Source organism: Crinia signifera, chromosome 3 (genome assembly GCF_055691185.1).
Source record: "Crinia signifera chromosome 3, ASM5569118v1, whole genome shotgun sequence".
NCBI classification, from domain to species: domain Eukaryota; kingdom Metazoa; phylum Chordata; class Amphibia; order Anura; family Myobatrachidae; genus Crinia; species Crinia signifera.
In genome coordinates, this window is record NC_139219.1 from 38121442 (window position 1) to 38149307 (window position 27866).

Consider the following 27866-nt stretch of genomic DNA (forward strand, 5'->3'; position numbering starts at 1 on the left):
TGGACACAAGCCCTGTCACACTGAACACAGCCCCTGTACAGCCCCTTGTACACTGACCACTGCAGCCCCTGTACACTGGACTTGTGTACAGCAGCCCCTGCAGACCCTAATCGAGTGAGCAGCAGCAAAATAATATATTATTATTATAGCACAGCACACAGCACAGAGCACAACCACCCTCTTCCCTCTCCTATGCTGGAGTAAAGATGGCGGGGCGCGCGTGCGTCTTATATAGAATCCAGATCCCGCGAGAATCCAACAGCGCGATGATGACGTTTTGCCTCATTTTCGGTCCGGAATTTAGGCGGAACTCCCGAGCCGGCTCTGATCCAGACTCGGATCACGATATTCGGATCTGACGGATCCCGGCGATCCGAATCCGCTCATCTCTAGTTTTAAGCAAGGCTAAGTACAGTATAAAGTCCGTGGCATACTACTGGTATAAGAATATCAATGGGAGGATAACTGTATGTGGACACATCTGTAGTTATTTATAAACATTTTCTAGTACTCAAGGTATTATTACATGCTCGCCTACAATATGGCAGGGACCCAGGGTCCTCCTGCACCAGTATAAGTATTTGCTAATTGGAGGTGATTACATCTAACCGCCTTTCATATTAAACAGTCATTCGGTAGTGCTGAGGGTCAATTTGTGATTGAGGCTGTTCCATTTATTATGCAGATAGAGCCGCAGTCACACATAGAATATAGGAATTCTGCATATCATTTTTCTCAGTAGAAGCTGCTTGTGCACTCTATTCTGGAAAAAGTAAAAAAAAAAGAAAGACTCAGTCCTACTGAGTCACATGGAGCTCACACATTATGGGGGTTATTCTGGTCCATTTGCATGGACCAGAAAATTTGCACGGGGACCGATGGTGGGCGTATTCAAATGTTGTGCATGTGCATACGCCAGGTGTGTACGGCCATGGCGAACAGACTGTTCGCCAGGTGCATGCACCCAAGACTGTGGCCAGGGGGCAGATAGTCACGCCCATGGAAATGCCCAGTGTTTCATGGGTGTTCCCAGGTAAACGCTGGGTATTCCCAGCCGTGACGTCGGTGCCGGGGACAGGCAGCTGACATCACCGGATGTCAGCTGCCCGCCCACTTCCTCCCGAGGGTGCACGCTAATCTAACCAGAATATCCCCCTATGTGTAATGCGACCTATATCACAAAAGGGATAGATGAATTTGGATACACATGTATAGTGTCATTGTATTCCATTGTGCCATAAGTGCTCTTGTTGAGTTTATGTTCTGTAATTCACCCTGGTATAAACACACTAACATTTGCATATGGAATATCGGGCCTAATTCAGATTCAGTCGTAGCACTGCAACTGCTCGCTCTAGCATCCGTGGGGCCACCCAGCACAGGGAAGACCAGCATACCAGTTCCCTCCCCTCCATTTCAAAATACTTGCAATCACATCACAAAAATTGGAGCATTTTCCAGAACTGCGCAGAGCTCAGGTCTACACAGAGCTCTACGGCTGTGTGTGGCGCCATGCACCCACCACAAACTACCCCAAAGCTGGCCCGAACACACTTCTGTTGACCAGACTGCACCTACCCAATGTACACACTGTACACATTGCATTTTCATGCACAAAATTATTACAAATATTGTAAAAAAATGACCTTCAGGCTATGAGTGTAAGGTGTATACTGTATCATAAGCACATTTTGTGTTTAGACTTGGTTCTCATCCCCACAATACTGTATCTCATTATGGCATGCAGATATTCCAAAGTATGAAAAAACACGTTATCCAAAATACTTCTGGTCCCAAGCATATTGGACATAGGAGACACAACCTGTATTGCATCCTACGGAAAGCGTGATCAGATAATCTGACACATTGGATTGATGAATTGTTTATAATACTGTAAATAATATATTTTCTCACTACTTGTGCAGATGGATATTTGAAGGTGGTGTTGGGCTTTAAATTGGATTTATATAAAACCAGATATCCATCAAATGAATGTTTCAGCTGTAATGTAATGTAATGTAAAGGTTTTGCACAAGTTTCGGGCTTGGACGGCTGACACCTGAGTTAAAAACATTTTGGCATATAATGTAAGTCTGCAGGTAAGTTTGTGTGCTAGAATTGGAGATCACGCAGAGACAGTGATGATATATTGTCAATAATGCCTTTGCAAACAATAAAATTCAGAGATGGATGAAGGATGTTATAGACACATTTAGGGAAAAACACTAAGATCAAATATATATGAATGTCCCATTCTTTACTGGGAATCGCACAATGAAGATTTGCTAAACCTAAAAATTGGGTGATTTTGCTCATTAACAAATAAAAATCATGGTAGAAAACATAATACAAATCAAAAGACCATTTGTCAAACTCTGCAGGACTTTCAATAGGCACCAGAACAACTCGGAAATGTACCATTATTCGTATGAGCAAATTCAGACATTAATTCAGCTCAAAATATGAATGGCAAATTGATAACCTTTTGACATTTGAAAAAAAAACAGTGTGGGTGCCTTTTCCAGGCTCTTTGAACCAGTGTTGGATTTCAAATACAGGAAAAAAAAATATGCAGGGACTCCCTGCATTTAAAGAACTGCTCCGGGCTCTTGAACCATTCCCGGTTCCAAAAATATGGGATGACAAAAGTTGTAGGGGACACGTGGGCCTCAGTGGACTTGTCTATGTAGTCATAAAAACAGACCTGTTAAAAAAAATCACCTAAATCCAATGTAGACCATCCCTCTTTGATCCATGTAGGCATCCAGAGGGTTAATAAAAACCACAAAAAAAAACGAGTCCACATGAACAGAAGGAAACCCATGTAATATAGAGCTGTAATCGAAGTGCAAGAAAGAGGGCTGTGAAAACAAGAGTGAAGGACCCTGCTCCAAGGAGCTTACAGTCTAGAAGGATGGGGAGACATACAGGCAAGCAGTGCCTGAGAGCAGGAAGTGAGCATGGCAGGGATGGCCAAGACATGAGGTGGCCTCAGTACAACATTATGCAGAACAGTACGCTTTGATGAACAGGCGGGTTTTCAGAGCCTGTTTGAAGCTTTGCAAGGTCATAGAGAATCTAGTAAAGTGAGGGAGCTCATTCCAGGGATGGAGACAGCACAGGAAAAATCATGGATATGCTCATTAGATGAAGTGACCATGGTAGCATAGAAGCAATGGTCATTGGACGGGAGAGGAAGATAAGTCTAGTTGCAGAGTTGAAGAGAGACTGAATGGGAGAAAGTTGGTAGCGTGGGAAGCCTGTTACAGTTGTGAAGCCTTGAGAAGACCAGTGAGTGAATAATAAGTTTAGTCACACTCTAGGAGAGAAAAGGCCTGATGGGAGTGATGATGCATAGCTGGAACCATCAGGGTTGAGCCAGGGATTTGACATGGTGTGCAAAGGAGAGATGGGAGTCAAGAATGCCACCCAAGCAGCGGAGTTGAAGAACAGGGGAGTGACGGTGTTGCTAATAAATATGGAGGGGGGGGGGTGTAAAGACTTTGGATAGAGGAAAGATGATGAGTTTGGTTTTGTCAATGTTGAGCTTCAGAGAGTACTCAGACATCCAGAAGGAGATGGCAGACAGGCAGTTGGGTACACAAGAGAGGACAGAGGGGGAGAGGTCAGGTCTTGCAGAAATGGATTTCGTACCCATGTTAATTTATATTCTACTTCCTTTTTCCTGTGATGTTCTAACTGTCCGGCCTCTTGAAAAGGCCTCAGGTATATGTATCACTTCTGACCTATGTATTAGTCTTCATATATATATATATATATATATATATATATATATAACTTTTTATCCTATAAAACAGATGCTGTACATATCTTCGTAAGCAATGCATGCAACACTACACAACTCTGTGGATGCAAATGTGAATAATACAATTTCAAATTTTGTAAATCTAATTCTCTTCGTTATTATTTCCACTATAAAAAATATTACAGCATTTGTTCTTTTAGATTTTACATTGTTGTCCTATTCAGCGCTTAATCACCACCTTGCATGCACCAGTGGGCAGTAGCCTGACTTGCACTTGTGAGCTAGAATACAGTACATAAACTTTTTTTTTAAAGGTTCTCGAAGGATGCCTGATTCCAGATTGTACAGTGCGGGCCTATTATGAAATGCTTTCATGACTAGACAAGAACAATTCCATAGAGATTTCTCGGCACTGTAATGATGTAACAGAGGCTCTGTGGTAATGAACTGTGACAAAAGTTATCCACAATAGCTGACTAAGTACATCCTAGTATACAGTATGCTGCAAAATCTGATTCAATTATTCCAAACTACGTACAAGAGGCAAAAATTAGATACATATTACTGTATAAAATCACACTATGTAATGTACCGTAACATAATAAGCCTTCAACCTGTGTTTTTATTAGCACTTAACCCCTTCCCGACATTTGACGTACATTTACGTCATGGTCGGGATGTACTTCCCGACACATGGCATAAATGTACGTCATGCCATTTAATTGTCACCGCGTCTATAGACGCGGTGACAGAGGGACGATGTCTGCTGTCCCTGACAGCAGACATCTTCCCTCATTGCCCAGGGGGGCAGCGATGCCCCCGCCCATCGGCGATCGCTGTGATTGGCTGTTCAATGTGAACAGCCAATTACAGCGTTTTCTGTGTACCGGCGAATAACGTTCGCCGGTGACACAGGGATCGGTGGTGATTGGTGCTGTTAAGTACAGCACCAATCACCACGGGGTGTAAGGGTGTCACTGGTGGTCACCCCACCTCACCCCACCTGCCCCCAAAGGCTGTGATTGGTCCGTCGGACCGACGGACCAATCACCGCCAATACACCTCAAATGAGGTAACGGAGACAGCCCTGCAGCCGCCATTCCGGTCAGGAACAGCGTGCAGAGCGGTCTCCGTGCCCATCTGTGCCCTATACTGACCTGATCAGCGTTGGTGGCATCCGTGCTGCTAGCTATTGGTGCTTCCTGGTTGCTTCCTGGTTGCTCTTGCTTCCTGTCTGCTTGTGCTGCTGCTGCAGCGTCATTGTGTCAGAGATATATATATTGTGTGCTATAATTTTGTATCTGCTGCCCCCTGCTGCCCCCCTTTTGTGCTGATCAGTATAAACTAACTGATCAGCACCTTTTTTGGGGTGCAGGGTTATTTTTTTTTTTTATATATACCCTGTCAGGTTGCACCCACAGTGGTGTGCCTGCTGCCCCTCACTGCTAATCAGTGTTGCATCACTGATCATCAGTTTTTTTTTTTTTTGGAGAGTGCTGTGGTTTTTTTTTTTTTAATTGTTTTTACACCCACGGTGCTTTTGTGGGTGTCCTGTGGCCGCTGAGCGCTGATCAGTGACGTACATCACTGATCAGCATTTTTGGCACAGGGTTGAACTAATTTTTTTTTTTTTTGATCAAATTTCTGTTGCCTTTGACTCAGCAGTTATTTTAAATTTTTTTTTTTTGGAGAGTGCTGTGGGTTTTTTTTTTTTAAATAGTTTTTACACCCACGGTGCTTTTGTGGGTGTCCTGTGCCCGCTGAGCGCTGATCAGTGACGGACGTTACTGACCAACATCTGTGCTCAATTTTTGGCGCAGGAGCTTTTTTTTTTTCTTACACGTGTTAAAGCACTACATACACACTACATACCCCCCGTGTTGAAATAAAGTTTGTACCCCCCCCTACACTATACACGTGTTGAAACACTACACTTAAAAATAATAAAAATGTCCCAATCATCGCAAAGACTGTTTTCAGCGGAGGAGGCATGTGCCCTTCTTGCCTCTGACACTGACACAGCCAGTGAAGTAAGCGATGAATTGGCATTTGTCTTAAGCTCCTCTTCCTCCTCTAGTGATGAGGGACCCCCTCAAAGATGCCCCCGTAGAGCAGCTGAGACCCCCCCCCCCAATGATTGATCTCGTATGGACCCCACCACCAGACAATTTTGAGCCCCAGGTTCCTGAGTTTTTGGCCAACCCAGGAATCCAATTTGATAGTACAGGCCTCAAAGAAATTGACTTTTTCAAAGTCTTTTTCTCTGATGATTTTATAAATTTAATGGTGGACCAAAGTAATTTATATGCCCAGCAGTTTATTGCCCAAAACCCCACGTCATCATTTGCTAGGTGGACCCCTGTAGATGCAGTAGAGATGATGACGTTTTGGGGTCTGGTGTTACATATGGGCATAGTTAAAAAGCCAGAAATTAGGCAATATTGGAGTACAGATGTTCTGTACAGCACCCCACTTCCTTAAATTTTTGCATTACAACGATAATGCACAGTGCCCACCCAGAGATGATCCCACCTTTGACCGGCTATTCAAAGTCAGGCCGGTCATTGATCATTTCAGCGCCAAATTTGCTGAGATGTACATCCCCCAAAAATTCATTTGTGTAGACGAGTCACTTATACATTTTAAAGGAAGGGTTAAATTCCGCCAGTACCTTCCCAATAAGAGGGCAAGGTATGGCATAAAAATGTATAAGCTGTGCGAAAGTACCTCAGGGTACACCCACAGGTTTAGGGTATATGAAGGGAAGGACACAAGAATTGAACCGCCAGAATGCCCCCCCTCCCTCGTAGGTGTTAGTGGAAAGATTGTCTGGGATTTAGTGCACCCCTTCCTGGATAAGGGTTATCACCTCTATGTGGATAACTTTTACACCAGCATCCCCCTGTTTAAGGCCCTTGGTTCAAGAGGTACAGCAGCTTGCGGTACTGTGCGCAAGAACCAAAGAGGCCTCCCAAAAACGCACGTTGCCCAATTACTGAGAAAGGGTGAAAGCAGGGGAATATGCACCGAAAATATGTTGTTGGTCAAATATAAGGACAAGAGGGATGTCCTTATACTGACAACAATTCACGGAGACAGTACCACCTCCGTCCCTGTACGAGGTACCAGTACCCACACCTCAAAACCTATTTGTATCCTAGATTACAATAAGTACATGGGCGGAGTGGATCTTTCAGATCAGGTACTGAAGCCGTACAGTGCCCTGTGGAAAACAAAAATATGGTATAAGAAGCTGGCCGTGTATATCATCCAGATGGCACTGTATAACGCTTACGTACTATTCCGTTCTACCAGCCAGACGGGGACATTTATGCACTTTCAAGAGGAAGTCATAAAGGGCCTAATATTTGGGAACCAGCAGGCAGAGGGCCCCAGTACTTCTAGTACTGGCCCCAGTACTTCTAGTACTGGCCCCAGTACTTCTAGTACTGGCCCCCGTATTGTATTAGGGCAGCATTTTCCTAACGAAATCCCCTCCACTGGAAAAAAGGGCAGGACACAAAAAAGGTGCAAAGTTTGCTATAAAAAGGGAATACGAAAGCAAACTATTTTCCACTGTGAAACTTGCCCCGACAAACCCGGCCTATGTATGAAGGAGTGCTTTAAAATATACCACACATCTATGGATTATTAGGTTCATCATTTCACCGTGCTTCGGGGGTCTTGCTAATGCGACATAGCACCCACCATTCATTCTACCAGAATGTGTGCTGCAAAATCCAAATATCACTCCTTCCCTTCTGAGTCCTGCCATGCACCCAAATGGTATTTTTTGGTCACATTTGAGGCATTGCCGTACTCGGGAGAAATTGGGGTACAGATTTTGGGGTGCTTTGTCTCCTTCATTCCTTGTGAAAATGAAAAATTTTGAGCCAGAACTGCATTTTTGTGTAACAAAATGTAATTTTTCATTTTCACAGCCCAGTTGTACCAAAATTGGTGAAACCCCTGGGGGTTTGAAATGTACACTATACCCCTAGATGAATTCCCTGAGGGGTGTAGTTTGCAAAATGGGGTCACTTGTGGGGGGGTTCCACTGTATTGGTGCTTCGGGGGTCTTGCTAATGCGACATAGCACCCACCATTCATTCCACCAGAATGTGTGCTGCAAAATCCAAATATCACTCCTTCCCTTCTGAGTCCTGCCATGCACCCAAATGGTATTTTTTGGTCACATATGAGGCATTGCCGTACTCGGGAGAAATTGGGGCACAGATTTTGGGGTGCTTTGTCTCCTTCATTCCTTGTGAAAATGAAAAATTTTGAGCCAGAACTGCATTTTTGTGTAAAAAAATGTAATTTTTCATTTTCACAGCCCAGTTGTACCAAAATTGGTGAAACCCCTGGGGGTTTGAAATGTACACTATACCCCTAGATGAATTCCCTGAGGGGTGTAGTTTGCAAAATGGGGTCACTTGTGGGGGGGTTCCACTGTATTGGTGCTTCGGGGGTCTTGCTAATGCGACATAGCACCCACCATTCATTCCACCAGAATGTGTGCTGCAAAATCCAAATATCACTCCTTCCCTTCTGAGTCCTGCCATGCACCCAAATGGTATTTTTTGGTCACATATGAGGCATTGTCGTACTCGGGAGAAATTGGGGCACAGATGTTGGGGTGCTTTGTCTCCTTCATTCCTTGTGAAAATGAAAAATTTTGAGCCAGAACTGCATTTTTGTGTAAAAAAATGTAATTTTTCATTTTCACAGCCCAGTTGTACCAAAATTGGTGAAACCCCTGGGGGTTTGAAATGTACACTATACCCCTAGATGAATTCCCTGAGGGGTGTAGTTTGCAAAATGGGGTACCTGTGGGGGGTTCCACTGTATTGGTGCTTCGGGGGTCTTGCTAATGCGACATAGCACCCACCATTCATTCCACCAGAATGTGTGCTGCAAAATCCAAATATCACTCCTTCCCTTCTGAGTCCTGCCATGCACCCAAATGGTATTTTTTGGTCACATATGAGGCATTGCCGTACTCAGAAGAAATTGGGGCACAGATTTTGTGGTGCTTTGTCTCCTTCATTCCTTGTGAAAATGAAAAATTTTGAGCCAGAACTGCATTTTTGTGTAAAAAATGTAATTTTTATTTTTCACAGCCCAGTTGTACCAAAATTGGTGAAACCCCTGGGGGTTTGAAATGTACACTATACCCCTAGATGAATTCCCTGAGGGGTGTAGTTTGCAAAATGGGGTCACTTGTGGGGGGGTTCCTAACTTTTAGCATCTTATGGTGCCTAGAAACCTACATGGTGCCTAAAAAATAATCTCATAAAAAGGAGGCTCCAAAATCAAGTAGGTGCTTCTTCTATTATGAAGCCTGTGGTTTGGTCAACGTGCACACTAGGGCCACATATAGGATATTTATGAAAACAAAAGAATTGGGGGAATCAATTTTTAGTCACATTTCTCTAGTAAAATCTACTGTGTTCCTTAGAAAAATGTATTAAAATTGAAAATCTGCAAAAAAAATGAAATTTTGAAATTTCACCTACACTTTGTTTTAATTCCTGTGAAACACCTAAAGGGTTAACAAACTTCCAAAATGCTGTTTTGAATACTGTGAGCGGTGCAGTTTTTGAAATGGCATTTATGGGGGTGTCTCACATACAAGTTCCTCAAAGTCACATCAGAACTGAACTGGTCCCTAAAGAAATCAGTGTTTGAAATTTTCTTGAAAATTTGAGAATTTGCTATTCATATTTTAAGCCTCCTAGTGTCCAAAAAAATTAAAAGGAGGTTGAAATAATGATGGAAACATAAAGTATACATATGGTCTATGTTAGTTATTAACTATTTTGAGTGGTATAATTATTTGTCTCACAAGCAGAAAATTTAACATTTTGCAAATTGCAAAATTTTCAATTTTTTTACGACATTTTGGTATTTTTCACAAAAAAAACACAGACTGTATCGACCAAAATTTACCACTAACTTGAAGTACAATGTGTCACGAGAAAACAATCTCAAAATCACTGGGATAAGTAAAAGCAAAAAAAAGTTATCCCCACTTAAGTGATACATGTCAGATTTGAAAAAAAGGGCTCTGTCAGGAAGGCAAAAACAGGCTGCGTCGGTAAGGGGTTAAAAAGCATACGAGCACTAAATACTGTACATGTGTTTGGTATGATGCATAAGTATAGTTGATACTGTAGGCTCTGTATGCAAACCTACTCTTCCAACTCCCTTCAATGGTATTTCCTGCAACATGCAGCCCTCCAGCTGCCGTAGAACTACAAAACTTAGCATGTGTTGCCATAGTTTTAAAACAACCCTAAAGGCAAACGTGTGGTAAAGCATACTGGGATATGTGGTTTAACAGTAAGGTGTCGGTCAGCATCTCGTGGTCAGGATGCTGGTTTTCAGTATACTGCTCCCGACATTCCGACTGCCATCAGAAGGGGATCAATATGCTGATGCCGGAATCCTGACGCCCGGCATCCCAATAGCCAGCATCCTGATCGTTAAGTATGTGGGGAGCGGAAGCGGGCGACCGGGGAAATGGGGGTCGAGTTTAGGTACTAGTGGGGGGGGCTAAGGGTTAGGGTTAGGGAGGGGAAGTTTAGGGTTAGGCTACAAGTTGAGGGGTTAGGTTTAGGTGGCGAGGTACGGGGGTTATGTTTAGGCATTAGCGGGGAGGATTAAGGTCAGGCTGTAGGTAGTAGGTTTAGGGTTAGGCTGTAGGAAGGGTTGGGATACAGGCATTGGAATACTGACTGCTTTTCATCCTTAAGTATCCCGTCACGGCACTCTGGGACAAAGTTTGGCCTATTACCTGTCCTTCCCCAAATACTCGCCATTTACGGTATTATATATACAAATATTATGAAAGAAGCACTGGTAGAGAGGACATATGTTTGTCCATCCCAGCCTCTATGCATGTCAACCATATAAGGTTGCCATGGTTGGAAGGTTGACGCAAGCGTTAGTTCGACAATGGCTATGCCGACAGTCAAAAGGGCTACATGGGTTTTTCACTTTTTTTCCCACCAACATGTGCCGACAGGCGGTATTTCATGGCCTAGGGCATGGAGGGAGCATGGAACAGTGCCTGAAGCATGGCGAGTTCAGCAAGCCATGTGAGGGGACGCGGTACACTTAGACAGTGTCCATGTCGACATTCAGGGGGGGAAAAGGAGACACACCCATGTCTACCTTATGACTGTTGACCTAGCCATTGTCGACCTAATGCTTGTGTTGACCTTCTAACCATGTCGACCTTAGGCATGTGTCAACCTAAGAAATATTGACCATCGTTGGTTGATCCAATGACCCTTTGAGGTGAATTGGATTTCCCAGGAGATCAATTAGCTTGCTGTAAACTAATGTGGTTACTTGATCTCCAGAGAACAACTAGATCTCTGCCACTGATCACAAAACAATCAGTTTCAAACTACTGATGAATGTTTATCATCAATAGATCAACCGACTGTCATTTCTACCACTAGATCCTGCCAAGAGATACCTCTTTGCAGGACTGTCTATCAACCGGGTGTGGTACGGGACTCCGACAGTCCGGATCCCGACAGTCATTATCCTTTCGTCGGGATCCCGACTGCCCGGAGTCAGACAGCATGGCGAGCGCAAATAAGCCCCTTGCGGGCTCACTGCGCTCGCCACGCTCGAGCCACCTATTCTATTCTTCCTCTATGGGGGTCGTGGACCCCCACGAGGGAAAATAGCGGGTGGCCATCGGGCACCCGGCTGTCTACCCGACGTCGGGATCCCGACTGTCAAAACGCAAACGACTTTCGGGATCCCCACTGTCGGGAACCCGTCCGGCACCCCTATCAACCAGAATAAAATGTATACTTTGATATTTTGAATGAATTGCAAATATAAAAATCTACAACTGTAGCGGGGAAAGGGGATTATGGAGCAATACCACACTGGTTAGTGGTATAATATTACTATTATTTGATACTAATGTGGTTTTTAATGTGGGATAACTGGCTTAAACCTCAGAAATGGTGCACATTTGAAATGGACCTTTCATAATGTGCCTGGTTAGTTGACTGCCAGTGGTGCAATAGTTACTATTGTGGCCAAGGGAGGAAGAAAAATAAAGAAAACTCTTTTGGGAGACACCCTTCAATCACAGATAAATTGATTTGTACAAATACAGTTTTAAAACCTAATTTTTTAGTATGTATACATCAAAATGAGTTTTGATAGTCCCCTTGTCATGTACAAAAAAACAACGCTGCAAAAATATGTATGTGATATAAAAGCTATGTGCTCGCGCTGCAGGTTAGTCTCGGTTTTCTATCTATAATGTGACTCTCATATCTTCCTGTTATTCATATACCAAGTTATGGATAAAGGTATTAGGATTTAAATTGGTTGCTTGTTGGTATCCTCATATGTCCAATCACAAATTGTGTTATGAATTATCACATGAAATATAATAAAATGTTTAATGCAAGGCCAAGAGAAAAGGAACCTGTATCTTGGTGGTGTAACACTTCTGCTGTTCTCCTGTCGTGCCCCATGGGTATAGGACAGGGAATGAGAGAGTGATATCCCGATACTAGGTAGGAGGGACAGATGCAGAGAGAAGTATCAAGTTCACAGTTTGCCCACAGTTTGCAGAAGGCTAGGACCTACAGTATATTCCCTGGAAACTATACATAAAAATAAAAATCTAAAAGCTGTACAGTATCTCATTTGACTTCTTACATTTCCTTATATTCTGTCTTTTAAAAGTAAACCATTAAATGCATCATTTACATTTTAAAAACTCACAAAGGATTTAATGTATGCCACAAGCAGAACATTGGTTATGAATGTTTTATATAGATAATTTGTTTCAAAACCTATACAACCGCTTCCATTATTTTCGAAAGTTTAAGAGTATATTTAGACTTTGAAAGTAATGAACATTATAACCATTACAGTGGGGTATGAACAATAGCAAAGAATAAATGTATATCTGAGTGCTGCTTTCACAGGAATATGAGCAAATGTCCAGCGAACAGCTACATTATGAATAGAATATGAAAAGAGAACATATTTAAAAGTGACTAATATTATACAAAACCCAGACTTAATTATGTTGTAAATCTTTAAAGTTCAATCTAAGTTTTATTTCCCCCCCCCCAAAATAATACTCATTGTAAAAGATTTTAAAGCAAGTTCGTGTCATTGATATATCCTTAATATATACAAAATATATACAAAAATTAGGAAAATTAACTAGTAGATTACAATGAGTCATTAGTAACAAAATTAAGTTACTTTCAAGAGGCAGGGGCAGTCATTGTTCTGTCTTACAAGTATTGACATGTATCACCATAAACGTATGCTGGTCAATATATTTGCATAGTACCTTCAGGCTGGAGGAATGGCGGTTCTGGTTGCTTGGAAACCACACTCCTCTTGGCATGTGGCTCAAATTATGACCACAATAGAATAGTATATAACTAGTGCTACCACCAAAACATGCAGTTTACGTTAAAGTGTGGAACTGCTGCACATGCCCAGGGGTAGCAGCATCTTCTAACTCAATCAGTGCTTTGGACAAGAGAGGAGCAGCCAGGCAGAAGAAACAGGAGCTTTATCATGAGGTGGGAAAATGTGTGTTTGGAAGTGCAGTTCTGTGATACTGTATATGTGATGTTTAAACCTTTTCCTAACTACCTATTTTATTTATATTAGTTAAATAAATTTGATACAGCCTACACTAAAGACCATCTATAGAGTTAAATGTAATAGTGGATAAAAACACCAACATGTACATTAATGTCCAGGGTCAGTACTAAGTTTTTCTACTGCTCCCCAAGACTTGCTCCAATGTGGACTGCATATGGAGCATTGGAAACCCCTTCTAGAAATCATACTGTATGTTTGCCCCTGGTCAGATCACTCCCCGCTGACACAGAACGTGATTGATTAGAATGAGAAGTTGGGGCATGGCAGGCGAAGTGCCGCTGGGACAATGCTTTAAAGCTGGTAACAGCAACCTGCAGTTCACTGTGCATTTTATCTCATATTACATACAGTCCTTCACAATTTGGACTGTCCAACCAAAATTGGGGAAGCTGGGAGATATGAGTTAAGCACTTTTAAATTGCATCTTATTTTCTATTGGCTATTCTACAAATCATAATCTACTTTGCAAAACCTCTCTCGATTGGTGCAAACTATGGCAACCAAACTATGACTCAAAACTTGTCACGTGAAAGCAAAAGGGGAGGATATTACAGGTCAAACATACTGTAGCTCATCCTCTCTAAATACAGATGAAGCAGCTCCTGGTTATTCTATCGCCATCTGCCAGCCGCCACTACATGCCGTCAGCCGACAGAAGGGGGCGCACGTGCACGAGACTCTCGCGCATCTCGTACTGTCTGAGCCCACCACCACCCTCCGCCAGCTGCCTGATGCTTCCCTGTCTTTCCCTGTAGCTGCCCGCACCCCCCACTCGGCAAATGAAGCTCCTGTCCACCAGCCTTCCCCAGTGCAGGATATCTGGCGATTTTAAAGGCTGGCTGACAGGCGCTCCATCTGTACATGACTGTGGTTGACATTATAGTCAAATGCAGCATTTTTTCATGAGATTGCTGCTTTAAGAAGATATTTATATTTGGTACACTTACGACAGTATTGACTGCAAAAATAAAAAAAAATTGCACACTTGTCCAAATAATCAAAAGGGCAATGACAAAGTTTTTAGAAACAATTCTCATGCTTACGATTATATCTTGAATGGATGGCATAGTAAGAAGCTTCTTCACCGCGTGTTCTATGACGATTCCAAACCAATTGAGCGCAGCCCAGTACCACAGATATTCATGGGCTCCATGCCAGTAGCATACGAATGTAAAAGTAAGGGCTGTGGATAAGAGCATTCCTCCTAGCCCACAGTGTGACCCGCCCATTGGTATATAAATGTATCTGCAAAAACAAAGACATACTGTATGATCATTTCATTCAGAATAAAATGATGATGTAAATGTATTGATTTTTTAATTATGGTATTGTAATCTGTACTTCATCAGGCTATTTATACTAATACTACAAAATCACTTTAGATCTAATGAAAGTGTGTCATCCTATATAACATGAGGAAAATTCAAGTGTGTTTTGCATGTCAGCAGCCACTAGATGGTGCCCAATGGAGCAATTTAAATGTTCATTCTAGCACCCTGCATCTTTCAGAACCCATTCAATCCCTGTCTGGAGTATTGCTCTCTGCTATGGTGCTTCTCGCACAGTGTGGTCTGTATTCCAGAACTGATATGCAGACCAGACCTGTGCTAGAGCACCACAGCAGAAAGTGAGACCCCAGGCAGGGAAGAGGAACTGCATGGGTTTTGAAAGATGCAGGATGCTAGAATCTACATTAGCTCCCTTCAGTAGCGCAGACACCAGTGCGGACATTACTGTTGCTGCGTCATTTTAATGGGCTAAGAAATAGTGAAAAAAAAAACAACTTAGTGATGATCTGAGTATACTGTTCAACATTAAGACATGCAAAACTAAGGGGGGGAAAAATTAGTCCCACCTCAGGCCATGTGGGAGGGTGCAGCCTGGTTGGTAAACTAGAGGGCGTGGTCTCAACAGAGGTGGCAATATGGGTGAGGGTCAATGCCCAGTTTACTGGAATTGAATAGCAATGGCTGGGAGGAGCTACAATGATGTGATTCAGGGTGAAGCATGTCATCAACCTCCCTGGAACATGGATGGCTGTGGGGAAGTCTGGGAGGGTTTGGGGGTTTCATCAGCTTCAGGAGACTTGACTGCCCTACCTGAGGGCTGGGAGCCCCACCTAATTTTTGAGAGTCTCTTGGCTGATCCGACGCAGTATGCAAGTATATATAGTCACCTCTGGGCAAAACACCAATTCTGAGACCTGCAATTTAAGCCTGTCCTACCAGATAAGGAAAGGATGGATGATATTAGGACTTACAGTACTGTAAATTGAAAACAAAAAAGATCCTTAGAGATATAAAGCTGCACTTTAAAAAAAAAAAGGCATACCTACAAAACCACTACATTAGGTATACAATGTGCTGTAGCCACTAACTAATATAAATTACAGCTGTCAAGGTATGACAATTTAGTAAATGAAAGGCAATATATGATTGGTTGCAATGTATTAAACACCCCTGCAGAGATTGTAGCACTGTTTTATTACATAAACCCTTAAGTGGGATGTGTTGCATAGCAATTGAAGTCAAATCTGCTAAAGCACCCATCTAAAGCAAAACACAATAGGTTTTAAAATTAAAATAATCAGAACTATATTCAAAAAAATAATGAGCTATCGCTTGCAAATTGCCTGATTAACTTTCCCAAGAAACTTGGCCAATAATAAGATACAGAGCAGATTAGTGCGATTAGATTTTAATAACACAGTACACCAGCGAGCGCACAGAATGAAATGTTCAGGGGAATTACGTATTCATCAGCTGTGTATTATTTGTTCTTCCTTTCTGTATGCGATACCGCTCAGTCTGTAAGGAGGATCTGTGCCTCGCAAGCAGCTAAAACACGCAATCTCTGCGCCCCAACAATCATCTAATTAAAAACGCAAAAAAATTGAATCCTTGTTTAAAGATGAACTTGGCTTCTGTGGATCCCTTCTATCTTGAATCAAGGTTAGTGTCTTTCCATAGACTTTTTGCTACTACTGCCATTCACTCATATACATTATTTGCCTGACTTTAGGCTTGTTCGCGAGGCTGCGTGTAATCGCAGCCTATCGAACAGGTAAACGCCACCCGCCAGAGTGTCTGCCCCCCCCCAGCACCCAAATCCTCTCGCTAGCATGTGAGGGGATGTCTACGCAAACACATCCCTTTGTATGTGGCCGAACGGGAGAGAAATCATTCGCCGTATGCATTCGCTCCCGGGGTTTGAGCATACGCAGACCCCGAACATCAGGGAAGGGGCCAAATTTGGACCTGTATGAACAGGTCTGAATCGGTCCCAGTGTATTTAGGGGGTTATTCTGGTTGATTCATTCGGATTCGAAATCGCATCCTTGCGAGTCAACCAGAACCCACCCTGCGAATGGTGGTACGCGGCCCACCATTCGCACGGCACGTACGTTCATACAGCATTCTTTTACATAAACATCCATTCGCAGCCTGCGGGGGAATACCCACACCATTTGATGGTTGCCGACCATCGAATGATGTAGAACGTGCACACAGATCTAAGGTTGCTCAGAGCAACCGTAGAGCTGTGTGAACATTCTGCAGGAAATGAGCGGGCAGCTGACATCCGGTGATCTCCAATCTCTGTCTTCATAGCTCCGTCTCTCAATATCCAGCAGGGTTGAAACAGATCATATTTTATGATGCTTTTTCATTTGTTTTGGGCATTCCAGGAAAATGAAGAATGGCCTATCCTGGACTATTGTTATTATTCAGAAAGTATAGAACACTGTATTGCAGTTCTGAATTAATTCTATCTATGGATAACCAAATACAGCTTGAGCATCCCCGTATTCGAATTATTCCAAAAAATGTGTTTTTTTTTGGAATCATTCAAATTGTTTTTTGTTGTTGTTTTTTTTACCCCCCTGACCCTTTTTTATACTTACCTAGTCCTCCGGCGTCCATGGCAGGCCTTCAGCTTCATCTCTGGCGGTCCCAGGAGTGCATTGCGCGAGTTCCCAGGCGCGCCGGTTACGTCACTGGTGTGCCTGGGAACTCGCGCAATGCACTCCTGGGACCACTGGATATGCCGGTGATGAAGCTGAAGGCCTGCCATTGATGCCGGAGGACTCCATGGACGCCGAGGGACCATCGGGGACCCACCAGGGGACAGGTATATATATATATATTCCAAAAAACGTAAAAATCCCTTATCCGGAATGCTCGTGGTCCCGAGCATTTCGGATAAGGGATACTCAACCTGTATATACATATTTCTTGTCCTGTATGTTGAATGTAATTCCCATATGTCATATCTTGTATGCAGGTACAGCGGCATACTGTAGTATCACCATGGGCCTTATTCTAGTTCACTTTTTCTGACAAAATCCTTCTTAGATGGACAAAACCATGTGCACTGCAGGGGGGCAGATGTTACTTGTGCAGAGAGAATTAGATTTGGGTGGGGTTTTTCTTCAAAGTGAGATCTATATTGCAGTGTAAAAATAAAGCAGTCAGTATTTACCCTGCACAGAAACAATATAACTCACCCAAATCTAATTCTCTTTGCACATGTTACATCTGCCCCACCTGCAGTGCACATGGTTTTGTCCATCTAAGAAGGATTTTGTCAGAAAGAGTGAACTAGAATAAGGCCCCATGTTCTGTGTGCTGGTTGTAATTCTCAGTATGACCTGTTGCAGTCACTTGTGGTTTGCCGTATGAATCACTGACTTAGCGCAGAGGTTTATATAAATGCCCTAGAAACATGCTTGTTGGTATTACCATTGACTGCATAAAAAGCAATACGTGAGCTCCGAAAACACAACTAACTTAGCATTTCTTTGTTTTCATCATTTGTGGATTTTCTAGTATGGAAATCCTGTCGCTGCTTGCTGTGATGTAAGGAGGGTAATCCTATCAAAATGCTGCTGCAGCTTCTAGTATCATAATGAAAATAATTAAGAAGGAAAAATTCAAATCAATACTAATCAGACTCAGCTGCTCCACGTTCCCTCACTGTGGTTCAATAATACTTTTTAGTCTGTTGTGTGACAGCCGGGTGTCTGCGCAGACGCACAGCACCAAAGAGTCTAATGAAGCAGACAACACAAGTAATTAGTTCTGTCTCGGCTCCAAACAGAATTCGCACTGCCGCAATTTCTATTTCTTAGACAATTAGGGTACATTAATCTGTGTCCAAATATGAAAAACAGAGCAGCGCAGAGCATACTAAAGAGTCTAGGGGAAATATAGCAATATGAGAGCTTGTACATCAAGAACAGCAATACTGTAGTGCCAGTTCTCTATGTACAATATGCCTGTGTGTCTCAGTGTTTATGTGTGTGTGTAAAATGTGTATAATGCTTTTAAAAATAGAAGTGTAATTAACAATTAAGCTAAGTGATTGAACAGAAGAGTGATCCAAATCAAATCAATGGGGGGTTATTCAGACCTGATCACATGGCTGTGAATCCGCAGTCTGGATGACAATCGATAGACTGTGCCAGCGTACAGCTCGTAGTGTGCATGTGTGAGGTCATCCTGCGAAGATATCCTGCTACTTTCTTGATTGCTAGCGATGAGTAAATTGATTGACAGGTAGCCGGCATTTGGAGGCGGTAACCAGCTGATTTCTGGGAGTGTCAGGGAAAACGCAGGCGTGCCCAGGCGTTTGAAGGGAAGTCGTGTGACTTCAGCTCCGGACTCGAACAGCCTGTTTTATCTCATCTGTAGAGTAAGGGGGGTATTCAATCTCAGGTCTCAACTGCGGATCCGTCCAGACAGCAGTTTTCGTTTTGCTTGACTGCATATCGCCAGGTGGGATTTAGGGGGAAATTTACTAAAGGAAATTTGTAAAAAATAGGTGTATTTGTATCCAGAAATACACTTATTTTTGACATTTACTAAGCCGAAAATACAGCAATTCATATTCGTATTGATAGCACATCGAATTGCCGTATTTTCGGGATAGTAAATGTAAAAAATAAGTGTATTTCTGGATACAAATACACCTATTTTTTTACAAATTTCCTTTAGTAAATGTCCCCCTTAATGTCCAGCCTGCCAATCAGTGAAAAGGGGGCATGTCCGCGTAAACGGACGTGGATTGTCGTGATTCGGCCGTGATTGCCACAATTCACAACCGTTATCGACAAAACGGGCCCGATAGCTTTTAATGTCAGGCCCGTTCTGTCTCTTCAATGCTGTCGGGCAAGACAGCATTCATTAGGCGCCCGCCATAGGCCCGAGTCCCGCCACTGGGCCGCCATATTAACTTGCTAATTTGAGGCAGCAGCACCCGCATCGCCAGACCCGAGGCCCCTAGGAAACAGTATGCAGGGACGGCGGGAAGAGTGTATTGTAGATTTTGGAGAATTAATGATGGCTAGATAGATAGATAGTTCAGGCTTTCATCGCACGACGGCCTCGACCCGTATGCATGAGCAGTCTATCGATAATCGGTCCCCGTGCGAATCAGCGTTCAGGTCTGAATCAAGCTCAAGGTTTTTCACCAGAAAACCATTTTTGCTAATTAATTAATTTGCAATAGATTTATATATGACCCCACTATGTAAAATGCTCTCAGTTGTACAAGTCTGATACACAGATTTATGGCTGGGAATTATACTCATCAATTATCCCTGTGCATAATTTGTTCTTCAAATAGAATGTAAAATGTCCACTTAGACCAGACACATATTAATCATTGTGTAATACAGCTGCGGCAATGTGCCCCACACAGGTGCTCTCTTCCCAAGATAATCACTGACACGTCAACTGGTCAACAACTGCCAGCCGTCACCAATGTTATTCTATTAGGACAATAGCAGGAAGGACATGCACGATGTGATAGGCTGCATAAATACAGCTGCCGAGAGATAACCACTATCTACCTGTAACATGGCAGGTGCTTTACACTAGCAATCACCGATTCTATAGACCTTTTTAAAGATGAACAAAGACTTTTTAAAAAAAATATTTAAAAAAAAAATCAATATATAGTACTACCGTAGTAACCCCGCTCAAAGCAAATGCTTCAAAAGCAAGTCTTCTACTGTACCTTGTGATTGCCTCTATGTTTGTGCATGTGTGAGAGAGAATGAGATGTAGTTTTACTCGATGCCAACAGATGGCAGTGTTTCGGAGACACACAAATGGACACTAGAAATATATATATATATATATGATAGATGATACCAAAAGAAATGTACCTAATGAGTAAAAGAGGGGTATGGGTCATTGGGTCGACCAATATTAGGTGAACATACCACTGAAGGTTGACATGGCTTAGGTGACACCTGAAATAGGTCATCATTATTTTTTTTTGGTCCAAATGTTGACATGGGCAAATTGGACACCGTATTGTGCCGCATGGCTCACTGTGCTCAACATGTTTCATGCAAGGTGCTATTCTCCCTCCCCACCCTAGTGGATGATAGGGCATGAAATACCACCTGTCGGCACATGTCGGCTGAAAAAAAGTGAAAACCCCACCTCGACTTTTTGACTGTTGACCTAGCCATTGTCGACATTCCATTCATGTCGACCTTAGGCTTGTCAAACTATTTCAGATGTCGACATAAGCCATGTTGACCTTCAGTGGTCGACCCAATGTATGTCGTCCTTATACAGATGGAGCCGGGCTTGTCTTTGCAGGGGATGGCGTCAGAATCGCCAGCCGCCATCCCCTGCCAGCCGCCATCTGTATCTGCGAAAAAAGGCCGGCTTGTCGGCGGTCACCCGGGGTCCCCACCGCCTCCCCGCACCCCCCCCCCTAACCCTGTCCGCCGCCCGGAACTGAGACGCGCGTGAGACGCACAGGCGACTCAGTCAGATGGAGCGCCTCGCTGCTGGCGGATCGCCAGCAGAGACAGTCTGGCGATTCGCCAGCAAGAGGGAGCCCGGCTCCATCTGTATGTGTCTACCCAACAACCATATAATTAAATGAGGAAGTCACGTGGATTTCACAACGATATCTACAGTGTTTGATTCACAGACCACTCTGCCGATGAGTCGATTATTAATTTCAGTTTGTCAAAAGTTTGGTAAAGTGAAAATGTTTTTAGTTGAATGGACCCTTATAGGCCTTTAAGGGTCCATTTAAGGGAGTCTGTTTATTGTGTTGTATTCAGAATGTCATAAGCTTTCCAATGACATATCACAATTCATGAAAACAACTGAAATAGCATGGACCTTTTAGGGATCAGATTAAACCCATCTTTGAATTTAGATCGTCCCTTAAGATGATAAGGAAGCGTGCAAACCTTAAGGACGGTTAGTTAAAGCTTTCGAGAGTTATCGTGGAACATCCATACACACACACACACACACACACACACACACAAACATTGCTCAATTATACTTATGTAGATATAACATCAATATTTGACATTACAGACACACTCTTAGCCTTATAGTAAAACAAACTGTCTGGGAAGAGATTATTACTTTATTAGCAAAGAAAACATAACTGTACCAGCGATGTCTCTTATGTATTAATGTAATTTTGCCTTCAGCTTATTGTGTTTCTTTCAATAAGATCCAGTTAAAAAAAATGACAGTTTTAGGATGTGAGACCGTGTATTTAGGGGGGAAAAAAAATCAGTAAAACTTTTCTTTTTAAATATATATAAGAATATAAAATTCTGGAGCAACATTAGCTTTGTAGAGTTTAAAGAAAAGGAAAAACAGCACAATCTATCATATATCTAAAAAGAACCAGACTGAACAAGAAGATGTCATGTGTACAGTCTGATCACAGCGCAGTCAGTCTACAGAGGCACAAGTGTCACGCTAATTAGAGTCTTATCTTGTTTATCAGCAACAGAGTCTGAGACGCTTAGAAATTATTTTCTTTACTGAACATGGACTAATTTGAATCTGATATTATTCTCAAAAACCTCAAATTGTGAACAGGTCAAGTAAGAACAAAAAATGCGTCATCATGGTACCAGACAGGAGATTCTTTCTTGATACTTTTGGCTAGGTGTATTTTTGAGCTATAATAATAATAATAATAAATATTATTATCTTTTATTTATATGGCGCCACAAAGACACTGTGCACATCAATGGCAGGCAGGTGGACAGGGGGTATGGCCAGAAGCTCACAAACCTCTTACCATACCCCCAAGGCGTCAAAACGAGGGTGGAAACTCCTTCGGAGTATCATCCCCACAAAGCCATGCTCCCTTTTGAATAGGCCTCACCTCACCTCAGTCTTCACCCCCATGGCTAGCTCTACCCCTCTCTGGAAATCCTCGCTTGCTTTTGCCCCTGGAAGAATAGCAGTATGTATGGTGCAAATAAGCAGTTTTAGTATTAGTCAGAGTAGCAGATGCATAGAGGCAGGGCCAAATTAACAATGGGGTGGATGGAGAGCTCCAGGCCTCAACATATATATATATATATATATATATATATATATAGGTAGTCAAGATAGCCGGCACTCAGCTCCAGCAAGATCTCTGTGCCCCGTGCCTTCAGTAAAAACCCTGCAGCAGCTGGGTCAATGAACAAACACGTATGCTGCAAACATGTATGCTGTTTTGACAAAAGCCTGAATAAAGGCTGAAACGTTAACCTGCAAAGGCAAGCGTTAGTCTCCATTATTTCAGACCCCAGTGTCGCGGTCCTCTCTGTGTTTATATATATATATATATATATATATATATATAGGCCCATCACCATGACAGCATGATGATCACCAGACAGACACCAGTTGGCCACATGGTTGGCCATAAATCATAAGTATTAAAATTGCATTCTTATTTTACACATTTATGCCATTTCTGTAGTTTGTAGTTTTATATATTTAGGGAGACACTGGTACATGGCACTGACCTCACCTTCTTCTCTTCTCATAATACGCCCTTGAACATTTTCATCTCCAGATCCATTAGGCCCTTTATCCGGCCATGCATAGAGGCAGCAGTAGCATAGTGAAGAACAGAAGCAGAAGTATATTGCAGAGAAACATTAGTTGTACCATACAGAGCAGCTGCAGAAGTAGAGTGCAGGCAGTGCCAGATTAATGTCTAAATAGGCCTGGAGCTGAAAACTATCAAAATTATTATGCGCAATAATAGGGGTTGTGGCCAGCACCTAATAATGTGTAGGGCGTGACCAGTGTTCTGGTTAGGTGGTCTGCTCATGGGTGTGTCTCTATTTGTGTAAATTCTTTCAACTAATTATATATGCCTGAAGAAGGCAGGGGGCTGGAATAGGAAAAATGCAGGGAGATATATTGGCGGAAGCCCTCCAAAGGTGCACCCACAGGATGCCGATGTCCTAAAATACTTGCGGGGTGAGGCGGCATTCCAGTCATAAAAAAAATACTGAAACCCGAAACTTGGTAGACAACATTTCAGCACCTATTATGTGGTCACCTAAATTTACCACACCATATACCCCTTATACAAATCAGGCAACACAATAGTAACCCCTTATACTGTACTTGCCTCTTACACATTATGCCACATGGAATGAGCCAAAATTCACACCGACGGAGCCAAAATTCACACTATCGCACACGGATTGAGTCAAAATTCACGTTATGCCACACAGATTAAGGCAAAATTCACATTTTGCCACATGGATTGAGCCAAAATCCACACTATACCAAACAGATTGAGCCAAAATTCACAATATGCTTCATAAACAGGGACATTGCGTGCCGAAGGCACGCATTAAAAATTTATCCCATAATGCCCATTACATGTTAAACCACACACCATAATGTCCATTACGTATTATGCCAAACACCATAATGCCTATTAAAAATTATGCAACATAAGTGCTGCTTACCTACATGCTCTTTACCAGGGGTTCCATGCTCATTGTCAGGGGTTTCATGATCGTTGCCATGTGGGATTACATGCTCATTGCCGAGGGGGAATGAATGCTCGCAGTAACTGGGGGACAGCCGCTGCCGGGCAGAAATGACAGCCATTGACAGCTGGGCATAGAGCAGGGGGCTGCCAGGCTGTATTCAGAGCACTGCAGGTCCCGGCTATTTAAAATAATGGTACTTGTTTCCTAGCACGGCGCCCACGATATTCAGTCGTATGGCATCTTATGCATTGTATTGCATTGCATACCATATACCCGCATGCGATGCGATTTTAAATTGTATAAGCACCCTAATGGGTGCTTACAATGTTAAATGCACCCCCACTATCAACGTCAACCCGAAGCGTGGCGAGCGCATCGGTACGCGTCCTCCGACCTTTTCATACCCACACTATCCACGTCGGCGCGGAGTTGATTTTATATAGTGTGGCGAGCACAGCGAGCCACCGAGCCCGATGTGGCGAGCGGATGCGTATTACTTTACATGTATTCTGCGTCCCCTCGCCACGCTTTGGGCTCGGTGGCTTGCTTCGCTCGCCACACTATCTAAGATCACTCCACGCCAACGCGGATAGTGGGGGTATGAAAAGGTCGGAGGACGCGTACCACCGCCCCTCGCGGGCTCGCTGTGCTCGCCACGCTTCGGGTTGGCATTGATAGTGGGGGTGTCGTGGGGGTGCTTTTAACATTGTAAGCAACCATTACGGTGCTTATACAATTAATAATCTTATAGGGGGGCCATTTAACATTGAAAGCACCCATTAGGGTGCTTATACAATTTAAAATTGTACACCATCGCATTGTATGGCATTGTATGCCATATACAGTGGTATACAATTTTAACATTGTATGACATCGGGGGCCATCGTGTTGCATCGCATCGCATTGTATGTCTTATGGTATGCGATGCGATGGGCGACGTGCTAGTAAAAAAGTACCAATATGTTAAATAAAATGGGCCCTGTGGCACTCCACTTAGTACTGATATCATATTTGATATGGCACTGTTTATAACCACTGTTTGTTCTCTATTACACAGCCAGTTCCCTACCCATCTACAGATTCTTGCCCCTAATCCCAGGTTCTCCATTTTATTTATCAACCTCTTGTGTGGTACTCTATCAAAAGCTTCAGCAAAATCAGGAAGACCACATCTACAGCGTTACCATTATCAAGGTTTTTGCTAACATCCTCATAGAAGCCTAGTAAATTTGTTTGGCATGAACGATTTTTTACGAACCCATGCCGGTTAATACTAAGTAAACTATGAAGGTCTAAATATTCCTGGATACCATCCCTTAAAAAACCTTCAAATATTTTACCCACTATTGATGTTAAGCTCACAGGTCTGTAATTAGCTGGGTTATCCCTTTTTCCTTTTTTTAATATTGGCACTACCTCTGCTATTCTCCAGTCTTTTGGTACCCTACCTGATGATAGTGAATTATCAAAAATGTAATATAGAGGGGTCGCTAGTTCCTCTCTTAATTCCATTAGTACCCTAGGATGAATCCCATCTGGCCCTGGTGATTTGTTTTTTTTTATTTTGCTGAGCCGCAATATTATCTCATTGATTGTGAAAGCAATATTGAGATCCAGATTGTTTGGCCCATTTGTGGTACCTGTGCATTCCACTGTCTGCTCTCCCCTAGTAAACACTGATGAGAAGAACCCATTTAGCAGTTCTGATTTTCCCTTATCCTCTGTAAAACTTTTACCATTGATATCGGTTAATGGCCTATGTTCTCTTTAATTATTCGCTTACTATTTATGTACTTGAAAAACTTCTTGGGATTGGTTTTGCTTTCAGTGGCTATGCGCTCTTCATTTTCCCTTTTAGCTACTTTGATTACCCCTTTACAATTTTTTTTTATTCTTTGTACTTGTTAAACGCCTCCTCATTTACGTTATCATTATAGAATTTAAACGCTATTGTTTTATTGTTGATTGCTGTCCTTACTTTTTTGTCCAACCACGATGGCTTTTTTTAATGAATTTACCCTTATTGACTTTTGGTATGTATTTAATAGTTATTAGGTTTTTTTGACAATAACAGGTGCGCAATTAAATACACAGTGCAGCTAAAACAGTACACCAAAAAGGCACACATCCAAAGATTGCCTCAAAAGATAAACCAAAACAAAAGACAAGTGGTGACTATTAAACAGCGCTCAGTGTATAACCAACAGATATAGGAAATGGGTTTTTATATCACCATTTGTTTGGATACACTCTTAATTGGGTGTCAGCAATCAGGTAACCTGTAATGAAATACACCCCTCCACACGGATAGTATGACAGGGGTGACAAAATAGAATACACAGATAGTGCAGGTTAACCTTGATAAAAAGAGATTTTTAATACAGATGTCCACTTACAATCTGTAGACAATAAAAACAGCATGGGTGGTATTCCACAGGGGCAAAAGCAGCACGGCAAAGATGATTAACAGGCAGGTCCAAAAGAGTCCAATAAGTCTCCCGTCCGGAACAGGGGCTCAGCGGTACTCGATGCTCTGCAATAACCAGTAGCTGTCTTCTATCCTCCGGGGCACCTCCCGATATCACACTCAACGCGTTTCAGATAGGTCCTTCCTCAGGAGTGTAATTTTCAGAGGGAATAGTACCCTCTTAAATAGTCCCGCAATTAGCAAAGTCCCGGTGTGCAACAGCCGCTACAACGGCTGTGCTGTCATATCCGGCGGAAGCAAGATGGCTGTGCGTGTCACGGTCTGTATTTCTATGGAACGCGGAAATACGATGTTCCATGCGCTCCACTTGTATGCGTGTCATTAGTACTATTCCTGGATGTTTGTATGTATCAATGCTACCGCCATCTTGCTTTCGCATCTGGGCATAATATACATTTCAGCAATTATTTAAAGAAACATTTTCCTTTTGCGGTTCTAAGAATAAAAGACAAAAATGTCAGTGCATATAAAAATACAATAAAATGAACATAAAAACATGGAAAGGGATAAAAAAGATAAAGAAAAAGAAAAAGCGACCATGTTTTAAATCAAGAACGGCTTGAGTTCGAACTCACCGTTGAGTCCCTGTGGAACCAGGGTCTACCGTTTGTGTGATAAACTGGTCGGTACTTGTTTCCTAGCACGGCCACAATCGCGGGCATCGGGTGTCATTTTTAGTGGTATACGACGCGACCGACGCGATGCCCCCGATTTTCCCATTGAAATGCATTGAAAAAAGTCAAAATCGCGTTGGTCGCGTCGTATGCGGCTAAAAGAGGCTTAAATGGTCCAGACGCGATGCCCACGATTTCCCCATAGGAAACAATATTAAATGGCTCAATGTACCCGCGATGCCCCCGATTTCTCATAGGGAACAATGTTAAATACCTCAATTTCACCAAATCATCATAGGGAACAATGGTAAATGGGCCAGAAAGCCCCAAAAACACCCCAGAACAGTGAAATGTCCCCCCAAAAGTAGTTTACGCCACCCCACGATCAACGCGAACCCGAAGCGTGGCGAGCGCAGCGAGCCCGCGAGGGGCGGCGGTACGCGTCCTCCGACCTTTTCATACCCCCACTATCCACGTCGGCGTGGAGTTGAGAATAGAATAGTGTGGCGAGCGCAGCGAGCCACCGAGCCCGAA

The 27866-nt window shown here is 42.8% G+C and overlaps 1 protein-coding gene across 3 annotated transcripts in view; it reads right to left on the reverse strand.

Moving 5' to 3' along the window:
• Positions 1-27866, reverse strand: part of HHAT (hedgehog acyltransferase) — a 365335-nt gene that overhangs the window by 105608 nt on the left and 231861 nt on the right. For all 3 annotated transcript variants that reach the window (XM_083175655.1, XM_083175656.1, XM_083175654.1), the window contains one exon: positions 14485-14686. In XM_083175655.1, coding sequence (XP_083031781.1) covers positions 14485-14686 — 202 coding nt within the window. The remainder of the gene's footprint in view (positions 1-14484; positions 14687-27866) is intronic.